The 27,446-nt window shown below is 45.6% G+C and overlaps 1 protein-coding gene across 2 annotated transcripts in view; it reads right to left on the reverse strand.

The window, feature by feature from the left end:
- Positions 1-27,446, reverse strand: part of NPAS1 (neuronal PAS domain protein 1) — a 670,224-nt gene that overhangs the window by 421,450 nt on the left and 221,328 nt on the right. For both annotated transcript variants that reach the window (XM_069644570.1, XM_069644571.1), the window contains one exon: positions 25,928-26,172. In XM_069644570.1, the coding sequence (XP_069500671.1) occupies positions 25,928-26,172 (245 nt within the window). The remainder of the gene's footprint in view (positions 1-25,927; positions 26,173-27,446) is intronic.

Raw genomic sequence — 27,446 nt, forward strand, 5'->3', positions numbered from 1 at the left:
CAGTGTAATGAGAAACAAGACTTTGGAACTGCTATGTTGATGTGCAGTAAGCATGGTCTGACTTTGTGATATGGCGGCAAAGCAGAGGTCAAAGTGAGCAGAAATGATGAGCACCACAATCTTGTATTTTTTCCTCTTTATAGTTCCAATACTTCGGGTAACCATTGCCACAGTTCCAGCACTGCTCTTTTTGCAGTCAAAGAAAACGTGTTTCTCCCTCGACCCCTGACCCTTCCCTCTCATCGTCTCTCATTGCATCCGATCTTGCTTCTTACTTCTCTTCTAAAGTTACTCTATTTCGGTCTTCTATACTCTCCTCTTCTTTGTCTTCACCTTCTCCTTGTTCTACCACTTATTACCCTATATCCTCTTCTCTGTCTTTTTTTCATTCCCTTATTCCTTCTGATATTTCTTGTTTTGTTTCTAAATCCCACCCTACGGCCTCTCCTTCTGATCCTCTTCCTCCCTCTCTTACCCCCAAGGTCTAGCCTGGTCTTGCTCCATATCGGGCTTTGCTCTTCAATCTTTCTCTTCAAAACTCCACTTTACCTTCTATTTTCAAATATGCCATTATTCTTCCGATTCTGAAGAAACCTTCCCTAGACCCTTCTCTTCTTTCTAACTATCACCTTATCTTTATTCTTCCTTTTCTTTCTAAACTCCTCGAATGCATCGTCTATTCCCAAATTTCTTCTTATGTTAACCATCAATCAGGTTTTCATCCTCTTCACTCGACAGAAACAACACTTCTCTCTGTCTGTGACTCTCTTTGCTATTCTCGGCAATCTTCTCTTCTGGTCTTACTTGATCTCTCTGCCGCTTTTGACACTGTAGATCAATCTCTTCTTCTCCATTCTCTTTCTTGTCCAAGTTTCAGGTTACTCTGTACTACAATGGATTTGTTGTTACTTGACACATTTTTCCAGTCTTGGACTGGTCTTTCTTCTTCTACTCTTCCTCTCCTTTATGGGGTGCCCCAGCGCTCGGTTCTGGGTCCCCTACTTTTCCCTCTCTACACAATTTCACTTGCCTCTCTTATTTCTTCGTTTGATCTTTCTCTTCATCCTTATACTTACGATACACAGCTATTTCTATCATTCTCTTCTTCTTCTATACACTTATAATTATAATTGTTCTTTTATAATGTAATTAATACCAGCAAGTGTTTTCTAAGCGCAGGATCGGGATTCGAATCTGGGTTGCGCTGCGTTGTAAACGCGCTGCCCCTGGGCTATCCTTCCTCCCCACTCTACTCTTACTTCCTGTCTTCTTGCTATTTGGTCTTTGATGTTGGCTTATTTTCTTTATTTAAATCCCTCCAAGACTGAAGCGCTTTTCTTTCCTGCTACAAATGTTCCTCCTTCTTTGCCTCCTCCCCCGATTTACTTTCCCACTCCTCTCTTCCGATCGCTCTTTCTGCCCGGAATCTGGGTGTTGTTCTTGACTCACCTCTTTCTTTTTCTCCTCATATTTCTGTTCTCTCCCGCTCTTGTCGGTTTCATCTCTTTAATATCCAGCAGGCTAGGCCATTTGTTTCTTTCTCTGCCACAAAAACTGTTGTTTCTTCTCTAATCTTCTCCTGATTGTTTTATTGTTCTTCTCTTTTACTGGGTCTTCTGCTACTCATCTTTCCCCTCTTTGTTCCATTTACAATGCTGCTATACATCTTCTTTTTTCTTTATTTTCCCATCATTCTATCGCCCCTGCTCTTGCTTCTCTTCAATGGCTCCCCTTTAAGTCACGGTTATTGTTCACATTTTCTCTCTCTTGTTTTCAAATGCCTCCTCTGTCTCTGCCCACACCGCTCTGTCCATTCCCAGTCCCATGTTCTTCGTACTGTCCCTCGGACCCCTTGTGCTAATTCCTGCTTTCGCTCTTGTTATCCCTTGGCCGCAAAGCACTGGAACACACTTCCTCTTTCACTTCGATCCCTGTCCTTTCTTTCTGTTTTATGCTGCCATCTTAAATCTCATCTCCTTACTGGTTAACTGTACTTTTTAAGTTTATTTTTCAATTTTTGTTTTACATTACCTATACCACGTTTTACTTCTATGCAGCGCTTTGGCGTATAGCCCTATATAAATAAATTTAAATAGAATAAAATCAAACATCTTAATTTAACTACATAGACTCTTTAATGCTAATGAGTTTATTTGGGCTCTGGCTAACCAGGGATTCAGTAAAATAATGTGTAAGGCCTTTTGCCTTGCTTCTGTCTGGAGCCTGTGTGTGGGCGTAAGATCTACCTGCTTGAGAAGCATGCTGTGCAAGCGGTGTTTGCCATTCATCCAGTTATTGTGCTTTTCTTAAAAAGCCCTAACCAAATCTTCATGGGTAAAATAAATAGCAGGTATTTTGGGGCTATATGCCGTTTTGTTATGCGTTGTGTGTGCCCCCTTTCCATTTTTTGCTTACTTAAAGGTGTCTACATTTTGGGATCACTTAAACACAACTACACGTGGATCATTGTGACCACATGTCATTTCAAACACATTCTTCCAGAGACTGCACAAGAGGATATCGGACAGTTCGGAACACATGGCAATGCTACGTCAAAAAAGCAGGACCCTCCGCATCTTGAAAACTTAAGGGTCACTGAATTAGTCGTTTTGATTGTATTTTAACTATTATAAATGAAAAGAGTGTTGTGCTGTTGTACAATAATATTAGATGTCATATTAGTTTTGACAACGAAAGAATTCCATGATATGTCCCAATTGACCCGCCTGGCTGTGCACAACTGCGTATATTGATGCCTTTTTACAGAATCCCTGAAACAAAATATATATATATATTTATGTGGTGCCTCATATTGTAATTGGATATTTATTCTAAGCACTGACCGGGAATCGAACTCGTTCTGCTTCCAAGACGAGCGTGTTGCCCCTGAGCTATCCTCCTGATACTCGCACATGGTGACACCTCATGAAAGCTCCAGAACTCTGCTTCAGAAGGTGACACCTCAAGAAAGCTCCAGAACTCTGCTTCAGAAGGTGACACCTCAAGAAAGCACCAGAGAGGCTTCTCCGGAGGATTTTTGTTTTCTACAGGACCTTTAAATCTATTATGCATCTTCATTTACAGCTGGAGAAAGAGATGATTGTGCCGAGTCATTTCCTGGCCACACAATTCTTCTTAAATGAGGCTCAGATTGCTTCTCCCTCCATCAAGATTCCAAAAGGCCGATGAAGGGCTGCCAGAGGTTATCAACCACACCGTATGCATCCAAAATTGCATTTTATGGCCACGCCTTTTCTTTTATATAGGGCCATTTTCAATGTAAGGGGCTAATTCTTGATATAGTTCCAATCCCCTGAAAGCACCGTGGCGGCAACCATTTCCTCATCTGCAGCCTTCTCCAGGGGATTTTGACTATTGTCTGGCTGGCGTGTAGACCCCGCTCCCCATGCCCCTTAACCGCCTGCCCAGAAAGGAACTGGCAGCCATGTGCATGCACCGCAAGCAATACCTATGCATTCTGCCTGCTTTTTACAGATTTTAGAAGCAGGTGGCATCCATACATACGGGTGTTTTTTCTTCATGCAGAGTAAGAAACTGGCGGAACGGATTATACACCCCACGGCCCTGCTCCATCCAGAAATTCATTCAAAATGGCATGACAAGTAAAGGAAAAGCAGAAAGCGTGTCTCCACCTTTCATCCAAGTCCCTTCTCATTTGCTGTCACAGTCCACATGAGCTTTAAAATAATGAAAAGAGGCGAGCCAATCTTCAGTTGAGACCATGTGTGTTTATTGACTACATTGATAATGCTTCTGGTGTAAATGCCCTCAATTCTAATACATTATCTACAGGCTATGGTGTCTCCAAATTTGCGCTCCATATAGAGGCAAACCATTCCATCGGATTTGCAGCTCTACGTAGGTTCTTTTGACTTAAGCAATAGCGCTCAGCAACCTCAAGGAATTTTCCTTCTGAGAAATGAAATGGGCTTTCCGCCCTTCTTTGAGAAAAGAGGTACGCTTAGCTATTTAAAGGTACTTACATTGATCATGTGTGGCCCTCCTCTCCCCAAACTCATTCTTTCGGGTTTTCTGTTCATTTTTAGAATATTTAGTTACTGGATACTCTTCCAAAGACCCAGTCAATTTCTGTAGGCTGACAGTGGACTTGTAGAGACAGTGGCATTATCGGGCCTCATTACAAGTTCCCGGCGGGTTGTCGCCAAACTCATAACACTGTTCCACCGCCTGATATCCAGGTGCCACTGTCCCGGCGGCCTGGGATGTCAGGAGGCAGAAAGTATAAGTCCCCAAATAGGGACACAGAAGCACTGTCACCATTGCAATCGGTGCCGGATCTTTCGTAAAAACCATGCCTGCAGGGCCCCAGGCCCCCGGCAAGTCAGAACTGCTGGGAGCAATGGCCCATGCAGGCATACTTGTAGTCAGGTGGTCCGGAAAGGGTGCCAGTACACTGCTACCGTCACCCTTATTTGCGGACCACCAGGCTTGTGACGAGGCCCTTTGTGTCCATAGATTTGGCGCAGTATCATTTACAATATAAGCCGGGAAGTAGTTTATGAGCATCACTGCCTGGGTCAGCGTCAGTTAGTCAAGAAGGCCAAAGTGATACTACAGTACTGGTGTGTTTTATGTCATATATCCTCATAGTTTTAAGGTAAAGATGCCCATGGAAGAACCTTTACAGGGTCAGTCGCTCGCCTGATTGATCCCTAAAGAGCAGGTGATCAGGGCCTAATACAAGGAGGTAAACCAGCATCCCCTTTACAAAGAACCAGCCAGACTATTCTGCACAGATCTGTCAACAGGGGCCGGTGTTCATTCCCTTCCATTGATTTTCCATCCCACATGAGGACCATCGTATTGCTGCCTGACCCTCTCCCCTGGAATCGCCATCAGTGGGGCAAGCGCTCACCCAGTGCATTCCTAAAGAGTATATGTCTCTTACATTTTTCCTTTCTATGGGCATCCCACTAGCTGACTTCCTGGCAAAGAGCTGCATGGCTAAGGGCTTGCTCGGTTTGGCCCTGTCCGGCCCTGGAAGGCTCAGGCACATGACATTATGATCCCTGCAAACCAGATGTGCAGCTCTCATCCACAAGTACTTTAAAGTGATTCTACCTCTTTTGGGGCTATCATAGGTCCATTGTTTTATGGCTGACCATTCAGGCGACTTTGCCCTGGAAGGCTCAGGCACATGACATTATGATCCCTGCAAACCAGATGTGCAGCTCTCATCCACAAGTACTTTAAAGTGATTCTACCTCTTTTGGGGCTATCATAGGTCCATTGTTTTATGGCTGACCATTCAGGCGACTTTGCCATTACTCTCATGAAAGTCCACTGGCACCTAGCCCTACTCCTCACCTTTATGTGGCGTTTCTGGCAAAAGCCCCTGTTTGTTTTAGCATCTACCAAATTAATACTGGATTATGGACCGGTGCAAATAAAAAAGGTGCATTTTCTGGGTTTTTTTGTGTTTTTTTTGAGAATCTGGCCCTTAGTGCCAAATTCACAACAAGTAATGCTAATATAAAATACGCAGGGAATGACATATTTTATTTGCATTATTTTTTTAAATGTGCAAGCCACTGCGAGGCTTGTCCTTGGCCTCAAGCTAAGGGATCTTATCTCTCCAGCACTGAAATCTCTGCATTGGCTCCCAGTGGTAGCAAGGATTAAGTTCAAGAACCTCTGCATTGTCCACAAGGCCTTCTGGGGACTGGGTCCTCAATACCTCCAATTCTCTCTTCGCAACTACCTTCCTACTCAAGCTCTTCGCTTCTCCACCTCCAACTCCCTCAGGGTCAGTCGCTTCTCCAAGCAATGAGTTGGTGGAGGATCTCTTTCTTTGGCTGGGGCCTCTCTCTGGAACAGCCTCCCTCCCACTCTGAAACTTGAGGAGAACCATCTCCAGTTCCAGTAGCATCTCAAGACCTTCCTCTTTGCTTCACCCTTCTCTCTTCCTATCCCCAGCTGATTTCTTGTCTGATACTGCACTGTTCACCTGGCTACCCTCTGATTTCGGGCCAAGGTCCCTGCCCGCTCATTTGCACACCCGTACTGCCTCCCGGCAACCCTTGCACTTGGGTCTGTATCTGTAACCCTACAGTCCCCCTACCTGCACTTCTGGAGACCCGCTGTCTGCACTTACCCTTGCACCTGCCACCTGCTGGCCACAATTCTTGTTATTGTTTTGATCCAATGTAGAGCACTGCCCCCCTCCCCTTTCCCTGGTACTTTCCCCCTTCCCCGCACTTGCGCGATCTCAATGTCACTTGGCCTAGTAAGATCGCTGTCTCTGTCGCCCCTCTGTTCCCCCTTCCTTGCCTCGTCGCGCCTTGAAATACTTGTGTATAGGTGCGTTACAAATGCCATATCACCTTTCGTGAGATTTCAAATAGAGATGTGTCTTTCCAGTGTGCCTCTACCCAGGACCCACACTCTCAATTATGCACGATCCATATCTACGTGTGTTATCCTAGCATAGTACAGCCCGAGGTTCACACTCAATAATCGGAGTGATTCTTAGTTTGATTACAAACTAACTACAATGTCTAACTCTGATCCTCCCATGACCACCCCACCTCATTATTGTGAGGCTCAGATCCAAACAGGAGATCGGAACAATCCTTCCCTGAGCATGCTCCGATTGCAAATGATATGATATGATATGATATGGCATTTGTAACGCGCCTATACACAAGTGTTTCAAGGCGCGACGAGGCAGGGAGGGGGGAACAAGGGGAAGACAGACAACGATCCTACTAGGCCAGGTGTCATTCAGACCGCGCAAGTGCAGGGGTAGGGGGAAGGGAACAAGTGCAAGGGGAAGGGGAGGGGGGGAATGCAGTACAAATAAGTAGAATAGAAATAAAATAATAAATAAATAGGGCCAGCTGGTGGCAAGTGCAAGGTAAGTGCAGACAAGTGCTGGGGGGTGGGGGGGCTGTAGTGATACAAAGACAGTCCCGCAGTGCAGGGGTTGCCAGGGAGGCAGTGCAAGTGAAGAGTGACTGGGCCCAGGACCGAGGTCGGTGTGAGTGGCCCAGATTGCAGAATCAGTGCAGTATTGGTGAATAATTTAGCAGGGGAGAGGGAGAGAGAAAGCAAAAGTGAAGAGGAAGGTTTTGAGGTGCTTCCGGAACCGGAGATGGTTCTCCTCAAGTTTCAGGGAGGCAGGAAGGCTGTTCCAGAGGGAGGCCCCTGCCGCGGAGAGAGATCTACCCCCAGCTCGTTGCTTCGAGAAGCGGCTGACCCTGAGGGAGTTGGAGACGGATGAGCGTAGGGCTCGGGAAGGAAGATATTTTGGAAGAGAGAGTTGAAGGTATTTAGGCCCCAGGCCCCAGAAGGCCTTGTGAACAATGCAGAGGGTTTTGAACTTAATCCTCGCAGCCACTGGGAGCCAGTGTAGAGATTTCAGTCCTGGAGAGATACGGTCCCTGGGCTTGAGGCCAAGGACAAGTCTCGCAGTTCTGTTCTGGATGAGTTGCAGAGGGCGGAGAGTGGAGGCAGGCAGATTAAGATAGAGGCTGTTACAGTAGTCCAGCTTCGAGAGAACCAGGGCTCGGGAGACAGTGAGCTTCTGGGGGAAGGAGAGGAAGGGAAGAATACCTCTGAGGAGGTGCAGCTGGTAATGTGACTTCTTAGAGACGTCAGATATATGAGGAGAGAAGGAGAGTGTGGAGTCGAAGATGACCCCGAGGTTGGCACACATGCTCCACAGTTCATATAACATTCCACCCACACACTTTCTGCCTAAGGTGCAGCCCTTCACACTCACTCATACCCCGCACGTGAACACTCCTGACCACCAGGAACCGCAGAATAAATTTCCACCATTGTACATCACGCCACACTTGACCCCATGCCCTATTGAACACAGAAACAAACACCTAGCCTCTCGGACACACTCATCCACCAGAAAAGGCACCACCACCACCCCGTCAGAATCTTAGCCCCACAGAACACAGACCCACACCTACTCCGCTCATCAACACACACCTAAGTGCAACATTTCTCAGCGGAATGCTGCAACCCCTCTGGGCCCACCCTCACACAATAAAGAGAAGCCCAAAAAAATAACGCTGAAAATTATCTCAGAGGACATTGCCTATACAGACAATACAACTCACATTAACAAGTTCACATCAATGCTAGATCTCTCCTAGGACACGTTCTGGACATAGCAGACCTAATCAACACGAATAACCTAGACATCCTTGCAGCAAATGAAAGCTGGCTGCACGCTGCAGCCAGCCCTGCCCTATCCATGGCTACCCCGGACGGGTATACTACCTTCAGGAAAGATAGAACTACATCCAAAGGAGGTGGAATGGCGCTCATAGCCAAAAATAGCATCAATCTTAGAGAATCAACCAACCACTCCTTTACAGACCACCAGGCCCTATACCTCATTCAAAGGTGATATTGCCACCCTGCTGACAACCAATACTAAGCCTTTGTCCAAAATAGTCATTCTGGGAGATTTCAACTTAGGCCTGAATGACACAGCAGACACGCAAGCAGGCTTTCTCGCCAACACAATCGAATCCCAAGGCTTCACGCATCATATCTCCCACCAAACGCACGACAAATCACGAATACTGGACTGGTTAGCTGACATCAACTGTGTCACAAATATACTAGCCAACAACCCTTGCCCATGGTCTGACCACAATGTCATTCTATTCTCCATCGCCACTTTAACCAAGCCCGATAGACCGACCCAACTTACTTCCGCCACGCCATCAAGAAACCCGAGGAACATCACTCCAGACAATATGCTCCCATTGCTACTACCAATAACCAGCCATCCACTCACTAACTAAGACCCCTCCACCTTGGTGACCATCTACAACCAAACTGTCCTAGCTGCCATCAACAAAGTTGCTCCCTTGTGCATCTGCAAAGTGAAACCTATAGCACACGCTAACTCTTGCTTTCCCTCTGAGCCTGAAAACCTTGCGTTCAGCAAAGAGAACGGCCGAGTGCGCGTGGAAATAAACACCCTCAAACACAAACAAGGCTCACCTCAATAATGTAGCCCTGCAATACAAGGAAGCTACTATCAAAGCAAAGGGCAACTCAAATAACCGGAGAATTGAAGATGCTCAATCGAGCACCAGGGAGCTCTTCTTCATTCTTAAGGAGCTTGAATCACCCGCTCCAGCACTGCACCACTGTATCAAGGATCAGACCTGGTGCACTATAGTCCCAAAGGCCCTCTCAGACAGAACCACCCTTCTACAAAAGAAAATCAATGCCAAAAACATAAACTTACCCGAGACACATCACCACCCAACTCTACCATTGTGTTTGCATCTACTGTCCACCAATTAGAATTCCCCCCTGTGTCTACTGCCGAAACTATAAAAATCATTAAAGGACTGAAGCCTTCCAGATGCCAAGACAACATATGTCCGCCAACTTCATTAAAGACTGCGTCAATGAGCTTGCGCCCTTCATCAGAACTCTGATCAATAACTCCTTCTCGTCTTACAAAGTGCCAGATAACTTGAAGGAAGCTTGGGTACTCCCCTTGCTCAAAAAACCCACACTTGACCCTAATTATCCCACCAACTACCGGCCTATCACTACAGTTCCCATTCTCCTGAAAATACTCAACAGAGTAGCTTACTTACAGATACAAAAACTCCTTGAATCCAACAATCTCCTAGGCCTCCGACACTCAGGCTTCTGCCCTGGCCACAGAACGGAATCAGCACTTTTAGACCTCAAAATCCAAATTGACCAAATAAAAGACAAAGGGGACTTAGCGATTCTCCTCCTAAACGACCTGTAGGCAGCGTCTGACCTAGTTAATCATACTATACTATGTCAACACCTCGACCTAGCTGCTCACTTCTCGACCAAGGCCATACAGTGGATTGAATCATTCCTATCTAACCGCACAATGAGAGTTTTCTCCACTTCAGCAGCAGCCCTACCAGCCCCTGTCTCTTGCGGAGTACCCCAAGTCTCTTGTGTCTCGTCCACTCTGTATAATGTGTTCACCAAGCCACTCTTTGACCTCCTAGACAAACTGGGTGTCACGTATACTAACTATGCGGATACACCCAATTACTCCTACCAATCACCGGAACCTATTACACCGACTCTAACCTACTAAATAAAATCTACCTCATTATACAAGCTTGGATGGCGCAACACAAGCTCTGTCTAAACGATGATAAAACTGAACTACTCATCATCGGCAGCCAATCTAAACTGAATAAACTACCACAACTATACAAATCCTTCAACATTGACGGCAACCTCATTACTGTAGCTAAAGAGGTAAAAACCTTAGGTATTGACTCTTCACTCACCCTAACCAGAAACGTTAATGCCATAGCCTCCTCAGCAGCCTTCACCTCCAAATTAATCAGAGCCAGTAGACCATTCTTATCCACAGACAACTGCACCACCTTAGCCTGAGCACTTATCCTATCAAGGATCGATTACTGCAACTCCCTCTTTGCAGGCGCCAACGTCCGAAACATAAACAAATTACAAATAGTGCAAAACAATGCCATTACAGCCGATCTCAACATCCCTAAACATGGACACATCTCCATAGCCAGACATAACATCCACTGGCTTCTGGTCCGAGATCGGATGAAATTCAAAACCCTCTCACTGACTCACAAATGTCTATACAATAACGCCCTAGCTTACCTTGTAAGTCAAGTCTCGAAAACACAGTCCATCAGACCCACTCGCTCAATTTACGAGTGCCAAGTCGCCATCCCCAGGTTCAGATGGCAAAAAGCAGGTGAATCAAGCTTCCCAGTGATTGAGGCCAAACACTGGAATTCCATGCCCGTGGCCCTAAGGACAGACCCCTCTTTGTGGTCCTTCCGTAAAGGCCTCAAAACGTGGCTGCTAGCCCAAGATTGTAACTAACTTAAGGGTGACTGTAGCATAGACAGCCATCAGCCATTACTTATGCATTCTTGCCTGAATTCTCTGGAAACTACAACCTATGCAACGGTTTCATGTTTTATTTGTAACTATTTCTACTGTAAGTGACCTGTAAACCAAAGCAAAATAACTCTGCTACCTGCGTGACATAATTATGTAAGTTGTACATTTATGTAATGACTGTAAACTCTTTTGCTACAAATAAAAAAAAAACCTGCAACCGACTTCTTAAGCAAAAAGCACCTAGATGCCTCCGGGTTAGGTGCGCTATATAAATGATAAAATAAATATACAAATAGTCACACATTTGGAAGCTAAAAAGGAGGAATAATGCCTTTTCAATTCAGAAATAAAGTCGAATGGCGACTGCTTTTATCCAGTAACAAGAGACTTAATTTCAGCACATCAAAAGGACATTTGTAAGAGAGAGGCCTATTTTGTTAGGTGTAGATTTTAATACTGCTTCCTTATGTAACTATGGCCTATCTGTGTGGATAGAGTGCACTTATTTCTGTTTATACAGTATGTAAAGAAAGATTGTATTTATGAACAACAGACCAAAATGTAATCCGAAATGCAACATGTTAAACATACAATGCCAATGGAAAATGTTATTGCTTTTGGACCATGCAGGTAACTGGCTGCTGTTCTTTTTATTCACTGAGCTGCTGGGTATCTGGAATTGTGACCCCAAACTTTGGGGGCTGGGTTCAGAAAGGCAACCGGCCTGTAAGTTCAGTAAAAATATTAAGTAATACAAAGCCAAAGATCTAAACTGTGGGTGATATAGATAAAGCCAACCAGCAGAAACGACCTTAAGGTCAAATCTTCACATAAAAAGTGCATTAGATCTGAACAATAACCCATTGAATATCTGAACTCAGATAACATGACCAGCAGAAATTACCTTTAAGGTCAGGCTCGACATAAAAAGTGAATTAAGCTCAGAGCAAGGACCCAAAAAGTGAATTAAGCTCCGAGCAAGGACCCTTTGAAGCCAAGTTGAAAAATATTACGATAAACATGCATAAACCAGATGTCTGGTCACATGTTTCAAGAGAAATGGAAACAGCTTGGATCCGATGTGAATGTGAAACCTGGGGCCATGTTATGCCATGCAATTGATTAAACATTCAACACAGTTTTCTTAAATAAAAGGTTCAGCGGGTGTCCCACTGAGCTCAATCTGGTCTTATATTGAACAGAATAAAAAGCTCACTGGGACCCTGTGAAAACGAATTTTGAATGATGTACACAAACTTAGTTATGGCAAAATTATGATTCTGCCATTTTTATACACCTGAAAAATGGGAAAGTTGGCAAAGTGATAGATCATAAAAGTAAGGTTTAAATTGGAAATGGTCCAATTTTCTGCTATTTTAAGCACAGCAGCAAACCGTGAAAAATGGTAGCTCCACCAGGGAGGGCGTGCCGAAATAAAATGAGTATTGTTCGACTCGCCATAAAATATAGAACTCAAAAATGTATATATTCATGTGGTCATCTGAAAGATTAAGGGAGTTGCCACATTATGAGAATTTTCAGAACACAAAATTTAAAACTCCCTATCCTTTTGAAATGATGTATGTTTTCTCCTCCCTCAGCCTACATCATAACCTCCTCTCAATTCCTAGTCCTATCAGCAGGCAGGGGGTGTGGTAGGGGGAGTGGAAGGGAGCAAGCTAGCCAATCTTGATTGTGGGAATTATGACCATGTTATAGTGTCAGCAGCACTATAAGAGGGCAGGTTTCTATCAGAACAAGGCTTTTTGACTTTATTTTTGGGAGATAGCCTACTGCTTGACTCTTGCGAGGAATAACTAGCAAAGAGGCAGGGAGAGATACCAAGGCCACCAGGGTAAACATTGCCTGGAAACCTGGGAGCCCTATCTGAGAGAGGCCTATCTGAAAGGGACCTTGCTGAGGGAGAGGCCTGGTGTGAGCTGCCTACCAAAAGAGGGTCCTAAGAATCTGGCTGGCCTCCTGAGCAAAGAGCTCCCATGTAAGTAGATATCCCAAAGCCATCAATTGCATGGGGAACCATCTGCTTCTATCCCTTTCCATTAGTGGGTAAAAGGGGATAGGACCTTCGCACAATGTATTCAATCTCATTCACATGATTTCCCCATAGAAAACCACCATCTCTGTTGAAAGTGAATTGTGTTGGGAACATCCCGCCTTCATCCTCTTCAATAAATTGTGAGAAGGGGGAGACACTAAGTAGTGTGTAGACCCTTAGCACATTTGATTAAAGTAAATCAATGAATTCCCATACAGAAAAATCACGGGGTGAGTTTTGTTAGTGTTCAAAACTAGCAAAGTTCATGCCTAGTGTGTTAGAGCCGGTATAGACCATAAAGACTTGGGTGACTGTCCTTCTGAAACCCCTGACTCCGGTACAGAAGGGAGGGGGGGCCTGAATCCCTTTCAAATCAGTGTAGAGGGTGCAAAACGACATTTCCCATTCATCCCATTCATCTTAAATCAGAATTGCAAAGCATTGCATTTCATCTGTATGTGTGTTGCAAAACGAAATTTCCCCTTTGTTCCCATTTTTCTCTGACCCAAATTACAAAATCCTGCCTTCCATTTGAATGTGTGTTGAAAAACGATTTCCCCATTTGGGTCCCTTTTCCCAACTGTGCCTTTCAAATGTCAGCTTAAAACGAAATTCCCCATTGATTCCCTTGCCTCCCAACACAGAATCCCAAAGCACTGCCTGTCCTTTGAATGTGTGTTGCAAAACCTTTTTTCGATTGTATTGCGAAGCTTTTCTATTGGTTAAATTGAAGAAAAAGTGTCGTAAATTGTGACTGCATGTTTCAAAATTGTACCTGTGTTTTTTTAATAACCGAGTTATTGTTGTGATATTGGGTGTTGATACAGAATTGGTGGCTGATATTGGCTGCTAATCTTTCTTGTTAAACCTTGAATAAATAAATAAAGACATATTTGTCCTATACACTGGCCTGGTTCCTAGTCCATTGGATACACAGGGTATTTATTCGGGTGGGTGCGAGATGGGTTGGAGGCCTCACCAAAGTGAATCGGAAAGAAATAGCGCTTTATTGTGCGCCACCTTGCTTGGGGGCGGGGGGAGCTCCCTGAGTTCAGTGTGACTGCCTAATAAACTGCAACAGTTGAAACTGACTCTGCTGGTCTGACACGCACTCTTACAATTCCCCATTTTAACTTTACTAATTACACTTCACAATGACGGCCCCTACTACTTCAGAGCCTTAGAGGATCCTTGTGCAACTGTGAAGGTACCCAGATCATCTAGTATCAATCTCCTATCTAGAAATTTAGAAAAACCTATTCGGGCACAACCTTTGTGACCCCTGCCCCTAAACTATGGAATGAATTACCAAATCTACACCAGGCTCACGAGAGCCATTAAGGCAGCCAAGTCCAATGTTGCCTTCCAACATACATTATCCCAGGAGGGCCTCCGGATGCTATCCAGGGATTTACCCTAGCTTCCCCACTCCCAGATTTCTGCAGCATCACAGTGATCTAATCCCCCCTAACATTTATTTCGCACCTTACCCAATTAGGCTCCCTCTTAGTGTGTCCTTGGTGTGACATGTTGCCAATTCCTCTGGCGTCTGCTCTATAGCTGACTTCCTAGCACTTTCAATGTTTATTCTAACTCAGGGTTGTCCAACTCCGAGCCTCGAGGGCTGGAATCCTGACTGGTTTTCAGGATATCCCTCATTAATATTCATGAGGAAAAATGTACACATATTTAGAATCATTGCATGCAAATTTATCTCATGAATATTGATGAGGGCATCCTGAAAACCCAGCATGGATCCGTGCCTCGGTGCCTGTAGCTGGACAATCCCTCCGTGAAATAGGAATGCACCTTCCCATGGATTGTGCTTCCTTGCTCGTATGCGCTGCCTTTTCTCCCCTTGTTTTACTTTAGTACCATAATAGGCATTTTAAAACAGTACTGTTGTAAACTAGCGTATTTTAAAACATCAATACAATAAGCAAACATTTTATGGCCTCAGCAAATATACTAGATATCAAATAAAGTACGTTTTGATCTGAATACCAGTATTCTGGAAATATGATATTGGTGCAAGGGGGAAGGCTGAGGACATGCACACACATGAGCCTGCAAACATGCACCAGGTTTAGAAGACCACGGCTCAGTGACACCCAGAGACAAGTCAGCTACATTGACTAGGAACGCATCAGGAGGGGATTATATATTCCAAATGGCGAGGCAGCATGTGCCTCCCTCCCTCCCACCCCCAGCCAACCACCGTGGCAGGAAGACAGGAGTGCACAGAGAACTGTGGTGTCTCCCCCAGTGGCAGGAAGACAGGAGTGCACAGGGAACTTCGATGTGCCTCCTGGTGGCAGGAAGACAGGAGTGCACAGGGAACTGCAGTGTGTCCCCTGGTGGCAGGAAGACAGGAGTGCACAGGGAACTGCGGTGTGCCTCCCGGTGGAAAGAAGGCAGGGAATTGACCTGTTGTTTCCCCTTCTGCACCCACCTTGTTACCTCACCCCTGACACATACTTAGCTTGGATTACTCTCATCCTTAGCACAAAATAGTGTTTATAACCTCCCGGCCACAGCCAGGATTGCTCCTCCACTGAATGCAAGGGGTTATTTTATTGTGTCTTGCCCTGCTGAGGTTTATCATCCACTATCAGCAGGTTCCATTTTGTTTCCTCTGAGTCACATGTTGAGCTTTGCCTCTTGGCCACCAACAGAGGTTTAGCAATCCCTGGGCCCATGCTGACATTTACCCACTGATGAGCACCTGGTGAGGTGTACCTCCTTTCCTGGGCACACGCGGGTGCCTGTTTACTCCTCTTTCTGCCCCATGCCCACATGCGGTGTATCTTCTCCTCCGCACACGAAGGGGCTCTCGATGTCTCCCGAACAACAGGCAGCTGTTCTTCACCGTTTCCCGGAACACGTGCCCTGTTCTCCACCGGTAATGACAGTAATCAGTAATCTTGGGAATCCTGAGGTTTTACAAAGCTGGTAATCTGCTTAATTGCAGACTTTGCTGCCGCACTATTGAAACTGTGATTAATTGAGTTGTCAGTGAATGCTATTTTCTTCATTAACTGTCTGTTGGAATGAAGGGTCCAACTCTGTGATGGGAGAGGGTTGGGCACTCGAGAATGGGTCTGTCTTTGCGCGCTCCCCCTGGAAAGGTCCTCACAGCATTGTTCCACACCTGCGCCCTCTGACCCGGAAGTGAGTGATAAGCCGCGCAGTGTTGCAGGATTCCAACGTATGTTCTGTACCAGAATTTGTTGACCTGAAATCAGCATTTGATTCTATTGTTCGAATGAGTTGTTGGGATGATCCATTTGAAGCTGATGAGGGTCCTATGCTTAAGAAGCTGTAGATGTATCTCTGTGGTGGACATGTTGAGTGTATATGATATTGGCTGGGGCAGCTGACTAGGGGGCAGCAGATTCCCAGAGCCCACGCATACGCGCAACAGTTTTCTTTACAAGCCTTGTCAACGGCGTAAACTCATTCGTTCAACCAAACGTTGAATGTGTACAATACAGCTGCAGTGGCAACAGTAGCAGAGGGATGGATGAAAAGCCAGCCTCACTTATTCTTCAAGGAAATAGTAGACAAAAAGGAGCGATTGACCCGTGTGATGCGTTTGTGGAATAATGGAAGGCTGGTTACCACACAGGGGGCATTGCTTAGGAGAAGAATTGGTGCTTGCCTTTGGATATTCTCATTTTAGGGATATCCAAGCATCAATTTATCTTGTGTCCATTGTCTCTGGCCACAAGGCAATATTATATGTGTTATCTAGTGGGTACATGGGATCCCGCAGATCAGTTGTCTTGAAGGTTTAACATGCATATTGTGTTTCTAATGGCATTCATTGGGGCCTTGGGGTAGCAGGGTTACATTATCTGATGTCTTGGTGCCAAGGATGTAGTGGGCACTCTGGACAGCAGCACGTTTAATACATCTTTGTGTCAGAGGACTAAAGATACGATGGCTGGGATTGAATGGCCATTCAATCTTTAGTAATATCAAGCTTCTCATTCCTCCTGATGATCCCCATTGAACCACTCAATCATCAGTAATATTGTGCCGAGAAACACTTGTGTACAGGTACGTTATATATGACTTATATCATATCAAGCCTCTCGTTCCGTTTCCTCCTGATGCACCACATCCAGAGTTGCTCGATGTAAGTGAGTGCCAGCGACCAGCACATTGTTCATCTTTATCACTGCTTGATCTTGATGTCGATCATCAAGATGAATGAGAGGCTTAATATTGCTAAAGATTGAATGGCTGTCTGCGGATCATCAGGAGGAACGAGAGGCTTGGTTTCACTAAAGATGTATTGGCTGGACGTGGATCATTGAGATGAAGGAGAGATTTGATATTGCTAAAGATTGAGTCAGATTATCAAGTCTGTAAGGAACTGGCCAATCCTACTGCAGCCTCTTCCTCTACTGAACACACCCAGGCCCTTTGCTTGGCCCTGGCTGCACGCTTCACCACCAAAACACAGGACATCATGCCTTCTCTCTCCTCCACACCCACTCATGCACAATCATCTCCTGGTCCCCCTTCAGCTGCCCCTTCACTCCCCTTCTCTCCCCCCTCTCCCCTGTCACACCTGAAAAGGTCTCTAGACAAGTCCAGTCTATGAAAGCTTCATCCAAACAGGTGGACCCTTGCCCCTCCAAAACCATCAAGCACAACATTGACTTGCTAGCTCCAGTCTTGGCAGACCTTTGCAACCTCTCCTTCACCACTGGAGTCCTCCCCACTTCTCTCAAGCACTCTCCTGTGCACCCTCTGCTCAAAGAAACCTCTGCTGATCCTACTATTCCGGCTAACTTTCACCCAATTTCCATCACTGCTTTCCTGGGCAAACTCCTGGAGAAGTTGGCTATCTCTCAGCTTACCCTCCACACTGTATCTGTTGGCTGTCACCACAATCATCGGTCTAGCTTTAGAGCATCCAGAGGCACGGAAACTGCTCTTCTGAACACCCGTGAAGACCTGCTCTTAAACCTTGACTCTAACTCTCCCTCTGTCCTCATGCTTCTTGGTCTCTCCTTTGCTTTTGATACAGTGAACCACAACATCCTGATATCCCGTCTGTGTGAGACCCTGGTCATAACTGATCAAGCCCTGGCGTGGCTAGCATCCTTTCTTTCGGAATGTCCTTCTCAGCTGGAACTCGGTTCCTTTCTCTCCGCTGGCACTCTCTACTTGTGGTGATCTAATATATCCCCCTGGTGTTTCAATGTCTAGATGGCCCCTTTGTCCCACATCATCTCTGCCTTCACATCCAACTTTCAGTTTTATGGGGATGACACACTGGTCTCTTTTAGGCTACCCTCGGCCTCTTCCTCATCCTCGCTCATCCCAGTCTGTCTGTCCACAATTCAGTCCTGGTGTGCTGCTAATTATCTCTGTCTTAATGCCAGTAAGACAGGGATCCTCCTCATTGGGAACCCTGTTCCTGTTTTCCCACTTTCACTCTGGCCGACCACTCGTGGTCCTGCAACCTCACCCACTAGCGAGGCAAAAAACCTGGGTGTCAACTTCGACTCTGCTCTCTCCTTCTCTTCTCACATCTCAGACATGTCCAAAAAGGCCTACGACCAGCTGCACCTCCTCAGAGGTATTCTACCTTTTCTCGCCTACCCCCAGAGGCTCACTGTCTCCAGTGCCATGGTTCTCTCCAGACTGAACTACTGCAATAGTCTCTTTCTCAATCTTCCTGCCTCTACTCTTTGACCTCTTCATCTTATCCAGAACAGAACCACAAAACTTATCCTTGCCTCAAGCCCAGGGACTGCATCTCTCGGCGCTGAAATCCCCCATTGGCTCCCAGTGGCTGCAAGGATCAAATTCAAGTCCCACTGCATAGGCCACATGGCTTTCTGGGGCTGGGGCCCCTACTATCCAAGACACTCTCATCCTAAATACTCTCCTCCTCAGCCTCCTTCAACTCTCTGCAGGTGAGCCATTTCTCCAAACAGAGATTTGGGGGTAGGTCCTTATCCTCTACAGGTGCCTCCCTCTGGCACATCCCATCTGCCTCTCTATCTTGAGCCAGACCCCCTTAAGATCGGGAAACTCCTCAAGACATTCCTCTTCTCTTCCTCTTTCTCTCTCGCTCTCCCTTGCTAACTGCCTTCCTCCTCTCTCTTGCCTCCCTCCTCTCGTTCTCATCCCCAACCTGTTCAGTCAGCTGACTGGTCACTTGGTGCACCTCCAAAGCCTCACAGGTCCCAGGTTCGCCCGCCAGTCCTGCACTCTGCCTTTCACTACTGCACTCGAAATTACCTTCTATGAGAACAGCACCCACTCTGCACTTAATCCCGGCCCCTGCTGGACTGGGCACACTTGTCCCGTCCCTTCCTACGCACTTCTGTCTGCGCCCTTGAACGACCTGTATGTACTAGGCTTAGCATGTCTGTCGGTCTTGTCCTCTATCTCCCCTCCCTAGCTGGCTTTGCCTGCATGCATAGGTACATTGTTGACCTACCTTTATGTCTTGTATGTTCTTTCCCCCACACCCCTTATGCTAGTTATTGCTTCAGAATCTTCAAGGCATAAGAATGACGATGATATCCTCTTGTTCCCTTCCCGCCTTGAAGCGCTTTGAATCACTTTACTTGTGTATAAGTGCTGTACAAATAAACAATTACAATTAAAATGAGAGCTTGATTTCCCATACCAGAAGGCATCAACAAGGTGCATATTTAAGGTGTTTTACTAAGTGGCTACCTAATGTCAGTTGCGTGTCAGCGTGTCAAGCATGAATGCTTAACATGTTGCATGTGTGGCTAGAAAAGGGCATTCCTAGGTGGACTGCATGTGTAGGTCGGGTATCTGTGGGGAGTGGAGATTTGCAAGGGTGCAGCAAGAGGAATTCAGGAGTTTCTGGCAATAACTTTAGGAAGGCTGCTGATGTCCAAACATCTGAAATTTCTGCAGTAGGAGCTGTGGTCGAAGTGTACGAAAGAAGTAGTGGAACTATGTTCCCGGCTGGCTTGTTCTCCTCCCTCATAAACCCCATCACCATGCCCCGCCCACACACAATAGAAAACCCCTAAACAAATGCGACTGCTCTTTAAGGGAACGTTCAATGCAGTGCACTGAAGTGCAAGTTTCAACTTCTTCCTACACTTTTATTTTAAAACGAAACCATTCCGGAACGGTTTTAAAAAAAAAAAGTATAGGAACAGTAAAACGTCATTATATAAAGTAGGGGAGCCTTGCCCCCAGCCGCTCCTGCCCACTTCGATCACTGAGTTTATTTTATGTAAATGATTTTGGTGAGCAAATGCGAGGCCATATAGAGTGTCTGAGTGCTGTGCAGCTAGTGTGAAGCAGGCCACTAAATAGCAATTTTTGTTCTCATTTAACGAGCAGCAAGTGCTATACACAATGAAATGGTTGATGGTTGTAATGAGATAGAAAATAGGAGCAGGTTCCCAGAAAGTAGTGCAAATGAAAGGAGGGCAGACAGTGCACTCCCTCCATTTGCACTCATTGCTGAAATCCCCAGGTCACCTTAATCTCAAAGGTGACCCGAGCATTTCAGGAGGGGCTTGACAGTAGCACAAAGATGCGCTGTCCAGCCCCCTTTCATACATTAGTGTCAGGAGCGCTCTCCTAATAGTAATGTATAGCAGGCTCCCAGCAACCACGTGACTGCTGCAAGCCCATTTCACCAAGACGGGCCTTTAAATGGCCCGTCTTGATGAAATGCTTGAGAAGAAAAAAGCATTTCCATCACTGTTTTGGGGAGCGAAATACAAGTCAAGTGGGGCGGCCACGGTTTAAAACGTGAGTGTCACACTTCAATAAGAAATCATGACAGGGTCAGAAATGACCATGTCATTATTATTATTATTATTATTATTATTATTATTATTATTGTATTTATTGAGCATAAATCTAGCTTCGGGAAGCAACGGAATGCTGCCATAATTTGCACCTCCCCCTACCCCTGTTTAAAAAGGCTCAGGGGGATGACGCTCGTTTCTGAGCATTTTAAAGCACATCCCGTTTTATTTGTGGGGTGAAAAAGGCATCAGCATCTAAGATGCGCTCATTTAAATGCCCTTTGATAATTGGGATGTGACTTTTTTGGGTGCATCTCCTCACTTGTGCCAAAAAGAGTTTTGAGAATCTGGGCTAAAGTTTTTGCTGATCATAGCAGCGGGTCTAGGCCAATAAATATACACTAATAAATGGTTGCTAGAACTTTCGCTTGTCTAATGCAGATGTGCGTTATAGGCAATATGGGAGGAACCAGTACACACAATACATATTACAGGGATTGTCACAAAAGAATGAAGACTATAAATACATTTGAGTGGGCGGTAAGACATAGATAGATAGGGACTCTCTAATTGGTCGATGATAATATTAGCTCCAGGTAGTTGCAGTAAAGTATTGTAGGAATTATATCGACTAGGATGGGGGATTTTGTTGTTAGTGTGGTTGAAAGTGTGGCATCCATATGATCTACCAAGGGTATCAATGGGGAGCGTTCTGCCACGGTGATAGATTGTACACAAAGTCAGTGCAGGAGGCAACGGGGGCAACATGGAGAAAGTAGGGAGAGGCTAAGGTTAGAAAGCAAAGCAATTGTCAAGAATGGGAGTTGCCTGCGGGGAGCCCTTTGGGGAACATAGACGGGAAGGTTTGTTATGTGATTTACTGCTTGCTCTCATGGTGTGGAAGGCGACTTGCCTGCAAGGTGACCTAATGCAAGAATGGCTACAGAGGGAAGTAAATGAAGATGGGGACATATTATAATAATGATTTCATAGCAGGTTTGGATATAGTGTCTCTTGCTGGATTTCTCAGTTCCTAAGAGCTGTGATATTAACAAGGAAGGAAGTCTGTGTGAATGGGTTCTGAGTGGTGAGTAAATAAGGCCAGCTGAGAGGTCTGAAGGAGCATCGAGACGTTTGTAAGGAGTTTTTGAGCGACAGAAATAAAGACTTTGTAGGCTAGAGGAATGCCTTTCTAGGGACTACCACGGATGTTTAATGTTGAAAGAACATCCAACATCACAAGCCAAGTGTCAGCATTATATTGATGAATTGAAATGCCCAACACAGATACCAAAAGTACCAGACGGCTCCTGCTTAAGTTTGAATGACTGGATTTTGAGGATTCTGAACTACTGCTCCCCGCATAGTTCAGGAAGGGGGCCAGTAGACAGTATGTACCAGCACCCATACTTTTCAGAACTTGTATAAATGTTCGAGATGTCACTCAGAAATGGCCTTTCCTTGCGGTTCTTCTGGATGGTTAGACTCGGACCCTATTGTGTCAAGAAAAGTGTAACAACACAGACTGACTTATTAGGGTGAGCAACACATAGTGGGTTACCTTGTGGCCTAAGAAACAGTCTCACAAATGGTCTACCAGGTAGGACGCAGCTGTCACAACATTGCGCTATTTAGGGTGAAAGTGTGTCTTCTTTGAGCTGCTCGACCACAGAGAAACCAAACATCGAATTGCCAACAATCACCACAGTTGAGCCTTAAACATGTCAAGTCATGTGTTAATAACTTGGGCACTGTCCAACAAATACACCCAGATTTTGATGAAAGTCCTAAATTGACCTATTAAGGGAACAAAAGTTGGGGGAAACCAAAAGCTGCATCTCCCGTTTAAAGAGTAACCTATATTGTTGCTCAACACTGCAGCAAAAATCGCTGGTGGGATGTTTCCAAAACTTGGATTTATGGTTCGAGTTTGCTCCAGCTTGAAATCTTGTCGGGGTTAGGCCGAAATCAACCAGACGAAAACTTTGGATGTGAACAAAAAGTATACAATGACGGCCAGGTATGTGGAACATTTCGAACAACAAAAAAGACACCTACATCTGGGCGGTGGAGGCCAGGGGGAACCTTTTGAGTGGGACTAAGAAACTGACACTGCGGGGGAATCCCAAACCTCCTTGATGAGCCTAAAAGCACCAAGAATGAGAACCCGAATATTAAGTAAGCACCCTTGCACCGGACTCATCCCATTCTTCACAGGATGTCGCTCCTTAGTACCACACAGAAATGAAACCCACTTGGATCAGTTACATATTTTTGTAACATGTCCTACCTATGTAACTGCTGCTCAGCTCTACAAATTTAAAGCATTAATTATCGCTGACATCATGTTGATGTATTTAACGTGGAGAGGACAGTGGTTTGTTGTATGTGCTTCTGCAAGCAGTGACGGTGGTTGCCATGCAGCAACATTCTGCTCCAGTAAGGTACTCTGAAGGTCACCACTACCTGTGCCAATAGAGCAGCAGCACTACACACCAGGACCATAACCCAAGATTTAGCATGTAAATATGTATGTATACATGCATTAATTGGATTTTTTACAGAATTAACCTGGCTGGAAAGGGACCGCACACTGTAATGTGGAAAAGAAAATAATATACATTAGCCCTTTGAGTAGGGGAGTTAGCCAATCAGGGAGCTCTAACGCGGGCTGAATCCCTTGGTATAAGACTGCGTTCCGAGCTCCCCCACGACTGTGTGCCCCTCGATTGTGGCCTACCTTGCTCCATACCTCTTCCACCATACCGCCTTAGCACCTGCGAGCATGCGGGTGCTAAAGGCGAAGTTACAATTAAAAAAAAGGAAAAACGTACCTTTATGCTGTTTTGAAACTCGCATCGGGAACAGGTGTCCTTCTTGTCCTTCTTCAATGTTGATTGTGAAACAACACTGAATACGGACTCCTATTGCTGGCCCGCGTCGCAGGACAGAATAAATGTACATTTTTCCTTTTAAAAAAGGCTATATGCCCCTCGGCCATGGGCCGAGCATGTCGGTAACGACAGTGCCTTCCATGTAGGGTGACCAGACGTCCTGGTTTTCCCAGGACAGTCCCGGGAAATCACCCTCCGTCCCGGGGTAGCAGGAGTTTTTTAATTTTATAAACCCTGTCCTGGGATTGGAAGGGTGGATGGCTACGGTCCCGGTTTTTGTCGGGACCCGATTTTTAAATCCTGATATCAGGCCCGGCGCAACTCTTCCTGCGTGTGAAGTGGGGCGTGAATGCTTTTCACGCCCCCATTGCCTCCCCCTTCCCCTCCAGGCCGCTCTCCTCCAATGAGAGGAGTGTACCCGTGAGCACACCACCCCTCCACCCCTGCAACAGGCCAGCGACATAGAGGTAGGACTACATTTTTATTTGTGTTTACTATAGTCCTACTTCTATGTCTATGGCCTGTCCTGTTTTCTTTTCTTTTATCTGGACACCCTACGTTCATGTTAAGGGACCCTCGCTTTGCTCAGCCCCTTAACTTGTGCGGTGGGACATTACAGACAAGTTCGGCCCGCCACTGAGGGGCATATCGTCTCAACAATATCGATCCAATTAGAACATCCAAATATTATGGGTACAGTGAGAAGGACCTGAAGAAAGGGCATATAAAGGGTTACAAGCAGTGGATACAGGTTATGAAAGGAAAGGTAGAGCTTTTAGTGTCCTTGGGCTATGCTCCTTACCTTCTATTCTTACCAAGCATGATTTCCTGACTGTATGCAAGATCAATCGGAGCCGCACACCTTATTATCCTGCTCTGCCCATTGCTCCGCACTTCCAACAGAAGAACAGGGAATTGATGGACACTAAGCTTCGTGGGAGTAAGCACCTCTTGGGGGTAGGAGAGTATTGTCCTTTAAAAGATGAAGAGTAGGAGAGAAAAGCATTTCACGGTAGCAATAGTTCCTGGAATGTTGAAGCTCTTCCACCAAGTCCTTAACTCTAATAATCTTTATTTTAATCTCTGAAAACACTGGGAGTATGTTGTAAGACACAGACAGTTTATATAAAGATAAGATATGGACTCATTTGAAAAGTATGGTATAGATTGTATATAGCCAAATGCTGCCGGTTGCATTACAATTCGTCTCACACCTTTTGTTCACTATTTTAAGGTGGTTTGCATTTCCAAATACATTTGATTTTAGCAGGATGCTTCGATGCTTTTTGTCAGCTATGATATGATTGTTTATTTATATAGCGCCTATACACAATGTGTTTCAAAGCGCTTCAAGGCAAGGGAGGGAACAAGGGAAAATACAATGACTTTCTTACAGGCCACGAACAGTAAGGCTGTGTAATTAACTATCGTACTCAGCCTGACAACATTTCAGATAGTGCAAGAGCTAAAACATAGATAAGGAATGGAGGGGGAGAGTGGGAAGCAAATGGAAACAGACAGGCGACTACCGTACTAGGCCTGACGACATTTCTGGTAGACCCGGAGAAAACAAAAGGTGAGCGAGAGGGGTGCAGAAAGGGAGGGTAGGAACACAACAAGCAACTCTCGTACTAGGCCTGATGACATTTCAGATAGTCATGGGGGGGTTGGACAAACAAGGGGAGGGTGGTGGAGACAGACGAGGTTGCTATCATACTAGGTCCAGGGACAATTCCGATAGAGTAAGTGCATAGAAGAAAGTAAGGAGAGGAGACAGGAAAAGGGAGAAAGGGAGAGGAGGATAGAACAGAGAGTTAACAGTCAAAAGAGTGGAGAAGCAAGAGGGGAGAGTGAATACCATTGCAGACGTCAGTAGTAACACATAATGATTCAAGCCTTGATACAAGATGAAGATGGGAACAGCATGATTCAGGGCCACCATGAGAAAGGGTGACTCACCGTGAATCAATGAAGTCCATAAAAGTCAAATCCAGCATTAGCCACAAGACGGTGATGGTGAAACCAGAATGTATCAGGACAGACTCCTGTAGAAGTAGGCTGCAGGGGGTGGGGTCAGGGGGCACAGGGTAGTTGCTCAATGTATGGATGCATGTTCAAAGGCTAATACCTTTGCAGTAGACTAGCACCTTAATCTCGGCATATTCCGTGGACTCCCTCCCCAGTTTTATGAAATTCCTCTGACGCCACTAGCATGGTGATCAGCAGTCCAATCAAAAATAGCAAATAATCAACAACACAAAAAAAACAATCAGCATACTCATTCAATCCCTTACCTTTCAGTGCGCTGGCAGATGCGCCGCCTTCTGCTCGCATGCTCCATGGCGGGTCACCGTGGTTGGCAAAGTCTCTCATCTTGAGGTAGCTGATCGTCAGACGCACAATTGACGCCTTGTCTAGTTGGCTGGTGATGGCCCCTGGCAGGGGCAGCATCTTGGCCAACTCGTAAAACTCAAAATTCTCTTTCCCGCGTCGGGACCGTGCAGCATTTCTGGACTTTTCCTTTCGAAGGGCCTGCAGGCTGAGAGATGGAACAACAAGGCAATGTGGTAAGTACAATGCATCACGCCCCTGGACATAGTGAGTACAGCTGGTGGCATCAGTGACAGTGGTGGACAGATGTGGTTCGTGTGTGTGATAAATGGAGGACTACGATTGATCTGCTGCATGTGGTGGAATACGAACCAATAGCATGCTAATTAGTCTTAGTTTAACACGCAGACACATCCATGTCACTGGGGTTTTCTTGGTTAAAGAAGAGGAACTCTTAAGCATGACACCTTTTTTTTCAGGCCACAACCAAACGTTGAGATTTTACCATACCCAAAAGCAATTTAGGTCAATACGGGGTAGGCAAGTCGTTTGCCTGACCCGTGCAGTGGCGTAGGCCCCTACGGGACATGTGTCCTATCGGAGGGGAACAAATGCAAACATAAAATAGGTCGGTAAGAGTTGTCAACTCTCAGCAAAACGTCATGCAGGCCTCTTTGGGGAAATATGCTTTTCTCCACCGAGCTCTCTGGCATAACACTGATGACCCATATCACGCAGGCTTTCCCGCACCTGAATTAAACTCAGCGCCTGAGTGGACACACAAGTTTGTGCTTGCACCTGAAACAAATGAGACTCTCTCTGAGACTGGTGGCCCCTGACTGAAAAAAGGGCCTCATTACGAAATTGACTCTGTTCTCCCTCTGTTTACTGTAGGGTGACCTTACAATTACTGCATGTGACCATTCTACGGTGTTAGGACGTTTACCATGATACGAGAGGTAAAACATGCAGATTTTCAGAAATACCACGCCTGGCATTTCAGACAACCTGAAAATCATGTTTAGCTACTTTTTAAAAACAGAATTTCCACCCCTGTCTCCAGGAATGCAAATTAATATGGCACAGCCTGGGACCACATGCCTACACCACAAAAAATAACTCCACGGGGGGTGCTGGATGACACTCTGCATCATGCCTAAAGGGGTTCAGGACGTGGGCTTTTGAGGTGCCCACTTTTAACTTCCTCGGGAGGGGCGTCTACCCTCTGCACGCTTTTGCCCCTTAAGTGAAGGCCTACACGAGGGGGGAAAGGGTTTATCGCACGGTGTGTTTGTGTGAAGTATAAGCTGTTTGCTTCCACCTTTTGGCTGGGGTGTGGCAATGTGCGGGAACCCCATGAAGATACTGGGTGCAGCATTTACCGAATCAGAGTAATGTCTCATGATGCGTAATTAGTGGAGGGTAAAAACTGGTGGTATTTTAATAACGCTTGTTTTCAATGTTTCTGTCTCATTCATAATT

Source organism: Ambystoma mexicanum, chromosome 2p, assembly GCF_040938575.1.
Source record: "Ambystoma mexicanum isolate Mex_15411 chromosome 2p, UKY_AmexF1_1, whole genome shotgun sequence".
In the NCBI taxonomy this organism is placed as follows: Eukaryota; Metazoa; Chordata; class Amphibia; order Caudata; family Ambystomatidae; genus Ambystoma; species Ambystoma mexicanum.